The 14,389-nt window shown below is 37.9% G+C and overlaps 1 protein-coding gene across 2 annotated transcripts in view; it reads right to left on the bottom strand.

The window, feature by feature from the left end:
• The window catches only part of LOC136713830 (immunoglobulin superfamily member 21), a 193,712-nt gene that overhangs the window by 101,854 nt on the left and 77,469 nt on the right, over window positions 1–14,389 (bottom strand). For both annotated transcript variants that reach the window (XM_066691049.1, XM_066691050.1), the window contains exon 2: window positions 3,511–3,623. In XM_066691049.1, coding sequence (XP_066547146.1) covers window positions 3,511–3,623 — 113 coding nt within the window. The remainder of the gene's footprint in view (window positions 1–3,510; window positions 3,624–14,389) is intronic.

The following is a 14,389-nucleotide window of genomic DNA, read 5'->3' as shown; positions in this document are numbered from 1 at the left end:
CTCTCTCTTCTTCTTGGTAACCGATTCCCGAGGATGGCAGGAGAATTCCCACCGGGCTGCCTTAAAACCACAGCTGTCAATACATAAATTAGCCTCTTCAATAAAACAGAGTTAGACAGCGCCGTCCTACCCTGGGCTGATCCATTATTCAAGTGATTTGCTTTAAAACAGGTGTGGGTTTCAAATGCTTCATGGGGTGAATACAATTGCCAGGCAGCTTTTGTTTGGTTTTGTTGTTTTGCCTCTTGTCTTCACACACACACATGTTTGTCCAGATAATATATTTAAATTAAGGAACAAGGACTTTCGGCTCACATGCAGACACACATGCCCCCCCCACACGCAGCCAAATTTCTATTTTTAAGTCCTCAGTATTTGTTCATTGGCACAATTTTGAGAATACTTTACAATATCTAGTATAGCAATTTCTTTCTGATCATCATCATAAACAAACAAACAAACAAACAAACAAATAAATAAACAATCTCAAAGGCCTTTCCTGTCAAGTGTTTACATGGATATGATAATATGTGGATTATTATATTATTATTATTAGTAGTATTATTTATTGCTTGGCAGACGCCCTTATCCAGTTTAATGTAACAGACAGGGCTTCCCTTGGGGAAAAACATGATGCTGTCAAAATAAATTAATATTCCAGTGCTTCCTCTGAGTCTTGTAATAATGTTTCTGTTGTCATGTCATTCTTTAACTTTTATTTTCATTTGCTTAAAAAACTAAAAAGTGTTAAAATGGTGAAAAAGTACAAAAGAGCCAATGACTTTCAACTCAGACTTAATTGTTATAAATGATTTCCATCTAATTTATCATATTAATGTGTTTAAATATACTCAAAATACTACATAATGCACCATGTTGCTCTTAGGAATGCAGGCTTTACATCACAAATCAATGAATTCTAATCGAATACCTATGAAAATAATATCTGCATTGTGAAGGAAGACTAAAACAACATATAGTGGGGTGCCACTTCTTTACATGCAGTGATAAATATAATTGTTTTCATGGTATGCTTCTATGAAAATTATGTTACAAAATAAACATGTAAAATAAATGTTTTTATATAATTCTTCCAAAAATGAGCTGTCATACTCATAGAAACACAACTTGCCCGTGTACGTCTCAGTATATATAAAAAAAGACAAACTGTGCAGAATGATGTACCATACAGTGAGTTTCAAGGAAAGGTGAAGTACAATTAATCTTTCTTTGTCCTGTCATGAAGGTCAGAAACTCTGAAGATGAGTCTAACAGACAAGAGGACATCAGAAACAGGTGGAATTGCATTTTAGAGATAACTGCTCTCCATTCAGTTAAATTAGCCTTGCCTGCATTCCTTTATGCCTGTCTCTTACCCCCCTCACCTGCCGAGCTCTCGAAAAATATGAATTCAGCCCAGTCAGGCTGAAAAGCTAATTTGACTTTTCTTTTTTTGTCTTTTACCTGAAGTCACCTCTGTGAGATTTGGCGTTATCTCCACTCTCACTAATCACCTCCTACAATGAGTTGCTGTACCTGCAAGAATTTTATATGAAAAAGAACAACAGGACTGCTTCCTGTCACATTACCAGTTGATGCTTGAAGTTCAGTATTAATTTTTAATCAGCTTAAAGGTTAAAATGGACAGAACATGTTTTATGCATGTGTGATTAGCATCCAAAGTTAAAACAAAACCTTGAGATAATGACATTAATATTCAGTCCATTTAGCAATTGCTAAACAAGAGTGGTGGTTTGGGGAGTTGCAGATGGTTCACTGATATGTAAGTCGAAGAACATTTACACGTGACCTGTTTAGATTGCCCTTGTTTTAATGGACAAAGTGATTCATTAAATCAAGGTTAACATTTCTATGATTGTAATCTGCGTCACAAACCACTGGGATATTAAAATCTTTGAAAGTAGGTTTAGAACTTACCTTCTTGTGAGGAAATATTAACAGGAGTCACAAAGTCTACTGCTCTTAGTTGATGTCTAGTAGAATTAGTCGGAAATCAACAGTTTTTACACTAAATTGGAAATTTGCGAAGAACATTTAATTCCATGTACTCCGATTACAGCTGTGAACCAAAGTTGTTCGAATTTTAGTTCAAAGCAGTTACAACTTCGGTTCACAGCTTCCCACAAAAGCGCCAATTAACATTTACCAAAAAGCTAAATAATGTACTCAAAATGATCTGAGCAAGGAAGACACGGAGACCTTCAACAGAAGTATGAATGGGATGTTGAGACGGTTCTTCAGTGAACGAATTCCAGACCGCTGCTCATTTCTAATAGTATTTTCAAACAACTGTGAAAACAAATATATCCTGATTTAAGGAAACATTGCTTCTTATGGTTACACTGGCTTCACTATTTGTTCCAGACTGCGAGTACATCTCTCCTGGCACGAGATCAACATGTTGGGGTGGTTTCTCTGTTGAGAATGTGACATTTGAGATGAGTCCAACATACGCTGACATGAAAAGTATCTTTAAGACTTGTGTTTGTGGCACAAGGATAAGATCAGAGGCCCTTTTTATATATATTCTGTGCACTAAAGGGCATTCTCTCACACCAACAAGATCATATCCACTAACCAGTATATGTGCAGAGAAAACAAAAACACACTTATCTTGATCTATTACAAGCCTTAAAAAAATCATACCACATATTTGCAATTACACTTTAGTAGTGGAAACTACTGAAATACATAATCACTGTTCTGCCTCAGTCACTGTTCTACACAGTGGACGATGTCAATAACGAACTACCCCAAGTGCTGAGCATCACAATAATGATGGCAGCTACAGTGTTTGGCTTTAATTCATCACAACTGCAGAAACATTACTCCCTCAAGAGTCCATATAGCAAGGACACGACACAGGATAGGGGCAATAAGTATGCTTTATGCTAATACCTTGAATAAAACTGTCAACTTGCCCAATTCATAAATCAAAGTATTTACATACGGCGTACCACCTACGGTCGTACAGAATGTAATTTCTCTGTTCTTTTAACTACAATGTGTTAGATACCAAGTTACTAACTCAATTATTGTTGCTGTCGTTATAGTTAAGTTGTTTTTCTTTGCGGTGCCGATGCTGCCTTCAGATTCAGTGTAGACAGCCATTAGGATGTCACAGAATGACATCTTCCATTTGTCCACTGTTTGTATAAAATGCCTTTCAATCATATTCTTTAGGATCCATCTTCGGCTAAACAGCAACAGTATAACACATCACTTTTCAGTACGACTGTCAATTGCATCTCAACTGGTCTAAAAGTAGAAGATTGCTCTAGAGCCAAGTCTGGAGTAAAGTTGGACAGTTATTCTATGAAACCACAACACACAACAGCTATATACAGATGTAAACAGACTGAAGGAAAGATGGGAAATATGAAACAGGCCAGTATTGGATACAATAGTGTCACGACGGTCAACACGCAGGTCTACCCCAGGTGCCCAAACCTCATGCCCAGCTATTGAAAGAGCCGAACGTGTACATACCCGGTACCAGACTATCTCCCGTAACCTGCCATCGGTCTTGAAGTTGCATTTCAGTGTCACAGTGTCTCCCACAACTACAGGAGGAAGCGGCTCGATAGTGACTGTCAGATATCCTGCAGAAACAAAGAAAAAATACATCTAAAATACAATTCCACCGGTGAGCTTATTTATGCTGGAGAAATGCATGTTATAACATTGGCTTAAATACTGCTGGAGGCACTTAAATCCAAGGCTACTTTTCCTTCAGTAAGATCGTGTGAAAAGCCTAAGAAGACTCGATTTCTCTTTGGGTGAAAGTAGATATCCCAAAAAATCCAATATAGTCACCTGTCTAAAAATGAACGATTAAGTAAGTAAATATATAAATCTTTAAAAAAAAAGCATACTATATATTACTTAATCCAAATTCAAAGACTCTATTGTTTCGCATTATTATATATGCAGTATATTGTACTGAGCACCATCTGTTTTCATTTTATCCCATCCCATTCATTTTGTATACTGGTTTAAAATATAATATTATCTCCACAGCATAGTTACAATAGCAAGCAGATGTTCTATTAATGCGTTACAATTATATAAATAATTCTGTCATAGCAATGTCATTTTACAACAAAATGCTATTATTGGTTTTTAAGAGGATTCCATTGTTTGTAAAGACAGGTGAGACGGCTTGTGATGTTTTTAATGAATAACAGGACATAAAAACAGAAGCACCCTAAGGATGTGACTGTCTAACCATGAAACTGTTCTGAGGAGGGTTTCCCTTAAAAAAAAAAAAATGCTCTTAATGTAATCATTTGATAAATGTAAAATGTATCCGATCAATACAAATAAACAGATGTGGACTGCCTGTAGACAAAATTATTATTCTGGGCCCCAAACCACTCTGGATATATATATATATATATATATATATATATATATATACACTCACCTAAAGGATTATTAGGAACACCATACTAATACTGTGTTTGACCCCCTTTCACCTTCAGAACTGCCTTAATTCTACGTGGCATTGATTCAACAAGGTGCTGAAAGCATTCTTTAGAAATGTTGGCCCATATTGATAGGATAGCATCTTGCAGTTGATGGAGATTTGTGGGATGCACATCCAGGGCACGAAGCTCCCGTTCCACCACATCCCAAAGATGCTCTATTGGGTTGAGATCTGGTGACTGTGGGGGCCAGTTTAGTACAGTGAACTCATTGTCATGTTCAAGAAACCAATTTGAAATGATTCCACCTTTGTGACATGGTGCATTATCCTGCTGGAAGTAGCCATCAGAGGATGGGTACATGGTGGTCATAAAGGGATGGACATGGTCAGAAACAATGCTCAGGTAGGCCGTGGCATTTACACGATGCCCAATTGGCACTAAGGGGCCTAAAGTGTGCCAAGAAAACATCCCCCACACCATTACACCACCACCACCAGCCTGCACAGTGGTAACAAGGCATGATGGATCCATGTTCTCATTCTGTTTACGCCAAATTCTGACTCTACCATCTGAATGTCTCAACAGAAATCGAGACTCATCAGACCAGGCAACATTTTTCCAGTCTTCAACTGTCCAATTTTGGTGAGCTTGTGCAAATTGTAGCCTCTTTTTCCTATTTGTAGTGGAGATGAGTGGTACCCGGTGGGGTCTTCTGCTGTTGTAGCCCATCCGCCTCAAGGTTGTACGTGTTGTGGCTTCACAAATGCTTTGCTGCATACCTCGGTTGTAACGAGTGGTTATTTCAGTCAAAGTTGCTCTTCTATCAGCTTGAATCAGTCGGCCCATTCTCCTCTGACCTCTAGCATCAACAAGGCATTTTCGCCCACAGGACTGCCGCATACTGGATGTTTTTCCCTTTTCACACCATTCTTTGTAAACCCTAGAAATGGTTGTGCGTGAAAATCCCAGTAACTGAGCAGATTGTGAAATACTCAGACCGGCCCGTCTGGCACCAACAACCATGCCACGCTCAAAATTGCTTAAATCACCTTTCTTTCCCATTCAGTCATTCAGTTTGGAGTTCAGGAGATTGTCTTGACCAGGACCACACCCCTAAATGCATTGAAGCAACTGCCATGTGATTGGTTGGTTAGATAATTGCATTAATGAGAAATTGAACAGGTGTTCCTAATAATCCTTTAGGTGAGTGTATATATATATATATATATATATATAGGGAATTAGGGATGTAAGCACCACTAGTTGCCTTGGTTTATTGTGTACAACAAAGGCCAACAAATTAATGTACACAAAAACTGTACTCAGCTGAAGGGGCAAAGTTCAGGAGTTCAGCAAATTCAACATTATTAAATGTTGTTCATTACAGTCAACAAATTAAACCAGCTTATGGGTGCTGTGTGCGGTTTTGAGTTTGTTTGCTTATCCAAGTCAATGTCTGCTCTCTTCTAATATCAATCTCATTCTCTAGAGCGAGTTTTCTCACATTTGATTGTTTAATACAAGGTTAGCTCTTGAGAAAATAGAAAAAAACTAAAGTAACATGAAATATATTTTTGCTCTCAATACTGTTTACAATAATACCACTTAAAAAGGAAACATTTTGTTCCTATTGTGACAGTCATGGACAGTTAGAGTCGCCCAGGCTCATCAATATGAGGAAGCCCCGCAGGGCCTGATGGGAAACGGACCCCTGAACTGTAAATACTTTTACTGTGAAAATGTGAGTTCACCCCTTTTAGTTTATCTGTCCGTTTCCCTTTGTGTTGCATTTACCCATATGGTGATCTCCTTCTCTCCCAAGTTTGTACATTCGTGCCGGAGTAACCCTCCTGTTATTCCTTTCGATTTCAGCAGTTCTTCCACTGCCAGTTCTACAGAATATAAGAGCGAGTGAGAAATAAAGAACATGATTTGTGTTCACTCTGTGTCAGAGCCTTCTTGTGCTTATTCAAAAAAGCTATCCTATTACACTATTAAGCTCCTTAGTTAAGACCACCTTGTGTTTGGTGGACTACAAGTACTGAAATCACTGAGGACAGCGTTTAAAAAAATAATGACATTACTTCTGGAGAAATTGTTGTTTTCCTGCAGGAGTCCTAAAAGCACTGGAAGGAAAAATGCTGGTCATTCAGCTGGGGCATAATTGTGAAGCGCTTTGCTATGAGAGAGCCACTTTAAAACCATAAGCCTTCATGGTTAGGTTCTCCCTCTTATAGAATTGGAGAATAAAAGCTACACAACAGACCCATATAGAGACTTAATACACTCCACTACAACCATCTCTCTCTCTCTCTCTCTCACACACACACACCTCAGCAACCTCTCATCCAACATCTCACTGTGTATCGGAGAAGAACCAATGGCAAGAGTTGTTAGCTGGAAACCACTAAGAAACTAGTCTGAAGATCGAAGGTATGCTTTATGTCACATGAAGCCCGGCCAGCTTTGCCACCTGTTCTTGTTTACCCTAAATCACCCAGGTTTAGAGGATCGTCCCAGAATTCCCCTAAGCCTTCCAGGGACACATTATCCATGTGATTAGATCAAGCGAAACGCAATACTTGGTACAAAAGAATAACAACCTCATTGGATTATGGAAAGTAATATGAATTTAGAGTTTGTGATTATTCTGCTGGAGAAGTTGTGCAGAGTTTTACCTGTGGCAACCTCGAATCGGCCGGCAAACCTCGTTCTTACATAATTTGGACTCTCTGGTCTTATTTGTGTCTATCTTTGATAGACAATGTTTCGCTTTTGTTTTTGTGTCTTGTGGGCAGTCCAATGTCATCAATACATAATTCACAAACAAACAGGTTTCATGTGTATTATATGAGTGCCATGGTTTTGTTTGTCCGCTATCTGAAAGGTATGCGTGGGTCTTACTTTATAAATCAAATAAGCACAGGAGCCAGAGCTAGGTCCAAGCAACGAAAGCAATGAAAATGTTTGGACTGTATTCATCATGAAAATGTCTATAATAACAAAACAACAACAACATGTTGACTGTTGATTATGTGCTTTAGATTCTTTTTAGATTCAACATTTCCCTGTTTTGATGCCAGATTTCTTATGAATCCAAATGTTTCAGACGCCACACTCATTGTAACTAAATACAAAGAAACATAATCAAGCCAAAAAATTAGAGTGATGAGCTTTTGGGAGAAAATACTATGAAGAAGCTTTCTCTAACCTGTTCAAAGAGTGTTAAAAATGTCTTTTTTGGTGTTATAGATTCACTGGAAAAAATGTTTGTGTGCATTCTGATGAAAAAAGACCACATGCAATGCTGTGACCGAGGAAAATATTTACTTTGGAGGAAAAACGCTTTAAAGATCGCCCTGTAAGTGTGGAAATCTGCTCTGAGAAATGCTCAAATAAAAGCGATGGATTTTACAGGAACTGAAAATGTGGTGAAAGGCAGGTTGTTTGAGAAGCATTTTAATAAACACAACAAGGCTGGCTGCTCAGGTGTAACAAACCAGTACGGAGCATTTTGTGCCTGTGAATGTCATTTGAAAATGGCACTCGTGTAAAAGGTATAATTAGTAGCATTAATGAACCAAAACAAATATTATCAACAGATGCCTGTCAAGCTGACATCTCTGTCCTACGTGTGGATCGAGATCTAAACCAAACAGAATCCTGAAACGAATCCACATTTTCCTCAAACCCATCTGTCTGCACACCTTGAGATTTTAATTTGCCTTTGATTGAAAGACTTTTAATTACAGTGTGCAGACATCACATAAAGCGATATCAGAAAAAATGCCAGATAATTATTGTCAGGAAAAAAAAAGCCCCTTTCATGTGTCTATTATTCTGTATTTCACCACAAAACAAGTTCTTCCTAAAATCAATGCGAGGTTATTATTTCCACAGGTCGCTTGAATATTGGATTGACGGGAGATTTTCACAGATAAGGTTCTCGGCTGCAGTTCGGGATTTTTATTGAGCTTAAACACTGAGTAACAATTGCGTATACTGAGCTAAGCTGTCTCAAGCATTGCTAGATAAAGCGTCATGGTTCAATTCACCTTTATTACAGTGAGTGCATGTTTTTTCCTCTCTTTGTTTTCCTTTTTTGTTTGTTTTCATCCCTGGGCATTCACACAGAGCTTTCCGCTAAAGGTCCCAGCTGAGTGACACGACTGGCTGTTTTTTTTTAGCACCTGTCGATAAGCATTACTCTGTGTGATGTCCCAGCACAGGTTTGTTTACACCAATCAAGCAGAACATCCATCAAGACATACTCACAGTTACACATTTTAAGTACTCCCCGTGGAAAAGCAAAAGACACTTAAGGCAGCACAATCAGTCCCTTTCCCCAAACAGTTGTTTTCCCTTTCTTTAAAATGCGAATGAAAGGAAATAGTTGTATCCCACGAAAGGGCAAGAGGTAAACGATCATAGAGTCGAGTCTATCATTGAGTTGACGTGCAAATGATGACAACTCATATTTAACATGAGTTAAAGCTAATTGACTATCTATACACAGTGCTACACACTGACTCTTGTGCTTCTCATTACATCTGTTCTTCATTATAATTATGAGAACACAAATAATTAATTGCATTTATTTTCTCTTTACATTGAAGAATGTATATACATATACATACTTTATACATTATACATATACATTATACTTTATACTTTATACATACTCTATACATACTTCATTATAGAAATTATGCTGTGCTACCTAAAGCCATTTGTAAGGTAGGATTCGAACTCCACAGGCAGTGGCCTAGTCTCAATATTTTATTAATCACATTAAATATACCAGTAACCCCATATTAGTCAATTTCTTGGATTAAAAGGAAACATTTTTAAAGCCAAACAGACCCAAGGATAATTCAGAGTAAAGAAGAAGCCTCCAAGAATGACTTTGCCATTATCAATAGCGAAGCAATTAACAAATAAACCCTATAGCCCAAAAGGTAAGACATTCTGTAATTAGTTAATCAGCTGATTTTTTAATCCCTAATTAATACGACTACACACAGCTAACAGTCATTTTCTGGGGAGCTTCAAGCACAGAACTGTGTGTGCGCACGTGGGGGGTGGGGGGTGGGGGGTGAGGGTTTAGGAGAGACTTCCACTACGGATCAGATGTTAGATGCTTTTGTGACTGTTCAGTAAACATTGCATGTTGACCATCACACCTTGGGACACAAGCAGATGAAGACAGTTGCATTTTCAGCAATTTTAAATGTTTTTTTTAAATGTGTTTCGCTTGCACCAAGTCCAGAGGGAGGCTGTTGTTTTGCTGGGGGTAACACTGAAATTATATGTCTGTTCATTTGCAATTTATTCTCTTTTTCAGCCTGAGAGTGAAGTATCAAAATCATTGACAAGGGGGCATTAGGACAGACGGACTGTTCAGAAGGAGAATAGATTCACTAGGTGGAAAATCAAATCAAAGCAGCAAACATACTGATTACATTTCATTGATAGCCTGACAGCATTAGCAAATTGCAGACACAATCACCTTGTTGTGTGGCCTGTTCAGCGAGGTCGATTAATAATACAAAAAACATGTTAGTGCTTAAAGATGAACTCACACAATCTCTGGAGATGTACATAAAAATGCCCCAACAGGAAGGGAACATAAACACTATGTAACTAACAAGAGAAGGCCTTTAAAACCAGTTCCTGGAAAAGTTATTGATCCAAGAGTCTTGTCAAGCAGTTGTCTGTGCGTGTGTCATAAATATGGTCAGCTACTTTGTTTTTTGTGCACAGAAATGCCTCCTGGCCTCAGGAATTAATATGGTAAACTAACAAAGAATGGAGAAAAAATAAAAAAGGAAAGAGACAAAATGTTCCTTCATTTATCATCCACTGTTAAGATTGGCTGAATATACCTGAGAATCCCCAATCGCACAAAGTTGTAATTAACTCTTGAAAGACACATTACTCTAAGGTCCACTGACCAGTTAAGCACCTTATCAGAACATCATGTTAGTATTTGCTTGGGTTGCTGTATTTCTTTTAAATTTTTTAATCTATGTGCAGATGGAGCAGATAGGCACCAGTAATGCATGGGAAATGAAACACACTCATGTCTTGGCTGTCTATAGACAAGAACCACTTTGTCACACATGACCCTTAGAACTTAATTAATCCCAACACTCAGAGGAGGTAACTGCATGAGAAAATAAGAACGGTCGATTGTTTGACCTGTTTTGCTCGTCATGTATGAGAGTAACTCAGTTTAGAGAATCTCATCAAGCCTCTCTCTCACTATAAATTGAGCAGGGAGAGCCAATTTATCCCAACCAACGTCTGCAACGGTCATTGTGTTGATATCACACTTGGATCTCTTCTGCTCTTGCTTTAAAGACAGGTAAAAGACTCCAAAGAAGAGATGGGGCTTGTCAAATTATCCCCCGATGGTCTTTGTACCAGCCTAATGATAATCAGTTATTTTAACATGATAGAATATTTCATCATATTATTATTTTGCCAATTCACCGCCAAGACTCTTTCCAGTACATCACTGAGCGAATAATTTTCCCTGCCATTGACATGACAGAAGCACCCAATACTATCTCAGTATGAGATTGTGTAAGTACAATTGTTTCTTAAGATGAGGGTGTGCAACTACAGGAATGAATACTAATGCAGTGAAAGTAAGTGGCGCGGATTTACTTGAATAGCTTGAGCTGCTGTTAATGACCTACAGTCTTTGGTGAAGCTTATCAATTGAAATCTTTCACTGCAAAAACATTCTGTGGGTTCGGTGATTAAATTAATACACTTTAATAAGGCTTCTCGTGAAAGCCAGCTCTGAATGGCAGAGAAATGAAGCACATATTGAGGTGTGCTATCGACGACGGTGGATTGGTGGGCAGTAACACCAAGTTGAAAGGCTGTTATTGTTCTTATTATTGATTCGTGTTGGCTGATGACTATCCAAGACAGAATGGACAATTCTCGAAACACAAACGCCTCTTCTGTGCGAGGAGACCATTTCGGTGAGAGAAATGTGCAATGTTACACAATGCCATAAAAATGTCAGTGGTTTACATTGATTTTATATACTGTAGTGAAGAGGACAAAGTGTAGGTAGTGCAGTAAATGCAAAGAAATACATGTGACCAGTAAAATGCAATTAGCCTGTGAACTTGAGGCAGAAAAGACTGTAGGATGTAGAAAAGCTTTTCATTTCAGTTGCTCTTGCTATTTGTTGTACTAACCAGACATTTGGGAAAACCCGGCAACCACCCCCTCCCCACTAAACAAACAAACAAACTAACCAACTAAAAAGTAAGCAGCCTTCTCAATTCAACGTGAGGGAGAACAATGCAAAGGCTTTAACGCATCAGGGATGTACTTAAGCCGTTATCTTCCCCAACTTACTTTTTGACAATCAGCTTATGAAAATCCTTTTCTTTTTTTAAGGGACCATTTTCCCGAAGTCCCTAGGTATTACAGCAAATAGCAACGCTAGCAGAAACGATTAAGAAATCATGGAGAATACACATAATAAGATACTTAACATGAAGGAAATAAAATAAGCGGAAAAGATACAGCTATAGAAAACAGTCCGTGAAGTTGTCCAAGATTGGGAAAAAGGCTGTAAACTGTTAGATTGGGGATTTAAAAAGACCAGATTATACGGTCACTGGCGCCGAAGAACCTAATATTTCTAATAGTCCATCTCTGGTATTAACAGTCAGGGATCCTGCAGCCTCATTAGTTTAGCCGGATTCTCCGATTCCTCAAGGGAGAATTTGAGAACGCTCTGATGAGTGCTAAATGACAAGAGTCTCATCAGCAAACAAACAAACAAACAGATAAAACACCACCCTGCTTTTATTGTTTTAATTTCTTTTTGTTTATATAAAGTACTGCCTAGCATTTATATACATTATTTTCAAATCATGGTCAAACTAAATTGGTTGGCTGTTAAATTTAAATCCTGAAAACACTTTATAGCATGGTGCTGCTTATTAATGTGTTATTAATTATGTATACATGTTTAATAGATACTTCAACCATGCATTATGTACTAATTATAACTCCATTATAGCAATAGAATGGAATGTCACAAAGTCAAACACATGTCTAAAAAGTTTAAATATTATAACTTTGATTAACACTTTTTGATTATAACTGATTTAAACATTTATAAATCATTAACAACACATTCATAAGCAGTACCTTCTTATAAAGTGTTACCAAAACAACATTTGGATATAACCTTTGGCTGCAAACCACCACAGCATCCACACAACCACATGAATCCAAGATCTGGAAGATACATATAGCTCACAAGGTTCTGAGAAGTCCATTCACAATTTAAAAGCTGCAGGATGGGAGTGTGTGTAGCGGTCAAGGCTCTGGACTCAGGGCTCTGGAGTGGACAGTTGTGGGTTCAATCCCAGGTAGAAGACACTGCTGTTGAACCCTTGAGCAAGATATTGTACCTGGATTACTCCAGAATAAACCCAGCTATATAAATGGGTCAGTGTAAGTAAAAATAATGTGATATATTGTTACAATTGAAATAATAAGGGCTAAGGGAGTTTGCTAAGAAATGTGATGATAAATAGTTAAACATGTTCACATGCAGTCCTCAAAATATCACACTTTATTGTCCTACTTGCAGTTAGTTAGCTCCTCAGCCGTGATGCTCATTTGACACCAGGCATGAATATAAATCAGATTTGCTCACAACTCTTCCAGGAAACAGTGAGTACCCAAAAGCACTGCCAGTCGTATGAGAATTATATCACTCTTTATAAGTACACTCATACAGACCGGGTGTCCCTCGCTATAGCAGAAAAAGATGGGCAAAGACACAACAGCTGAGTCAGTTTGTACCTTGTATTTTACTTATTTGTCACACATTCTCACACTTACGACTGTGCCCAAGTTGTAGCTCAGTTTCATTTCTGACTACTTTAGTTCTAGATTAATGTCTTGCCTTCTGGCATGTAAATAAATGCTGGACACAGGCTTGCCAAACCGAGGGTGTGCTGTCAGTCATTTTGAAGTTCATACACATTAAGAACTTAATGCTGTAGCTGACAGTGTGTCCTTACTCAAGAGTGGCTATTTCTGGGAGATTCGGGGATGTACTGAGCCGGCTAGCACTGTGGGATTGAAAGTCCACAGGACATGTCAGAGACAGACTTGTGTTTTCACTCTGGCTGTATAAGCTTGAAAACAGTGCCCTCCTTAAACCACACATGGAACAGGGTTATGAAATTAAATTAGGAATATAAAGACACTAAAAAAATAAGTCAATATTGCTGCCTGGAGATTATATATTTAATTTAATCTTCCACCACGAAGGCAGTTTCTTACGGTAAATGTTCATTCAATGTTGTGCCCCAGTGTCTCACTGTGGAAAGACTAAAAGCTAATTTAGTTTGAGGAGTACAATACTCCATTGTGAAATATCTGGGCTTTAAACACTTTAAAGTGCATGGTTTATACCAACTGTCATCTGCTGCTAACAGTGGATCTATTCACCATGCGAAATGTTTAAAACCCCACTAGCCAATGTCTGATTTGTGGAACGTTTTGAAAGATGTTTTTAGATACCTTTTGTAGTAGGACATTGGATATAGAATGATTTGCTATTGAATGTTGTCACAGACTGAAGAAGACTAATCCGATTGAGATCATGCGTTGTTATGGAATCACATTCTTAAATACATTGCTCGTCTTTCCAGGTTTTTAAAGACGAAGATACATTCATTATTGTTTTTTTTCTGCTTTATGGTGCATGAAGTGTAGATCCATCCCCTATTCCAGAAGAAATCATCCTAAATTAACTACTGAGGCTAAAGTTTCACTGTGATTTCATTTGTGGCGATTCTTGATTGACAGTATCATCAGAGCAGTAAGTGAGCACGTTTAATCTCACCTTAAAGTAAAAAAAAAAAAAAAAATGAATCGACCTT

This window comes from Amia ocellicauda, chromosome 18 (genome assembly GCF_036373705.1).
Source record: "Amia ocellicauda isolate fAmiCal2 chromosome 18, fAmiCal2.hap1, whole genome shotgun sequence".
Taxonomy (NCBI): Eukaryota; Metazoa; Chordata; class Actinopteri; order Amiiformes; family Amiidae; genus Amia; species Amia ocellicauda.
Note: the sequence above shows the minus strand (reverse complement) of the source record. Positions and strands in the feature narration are given on the sequence as shown.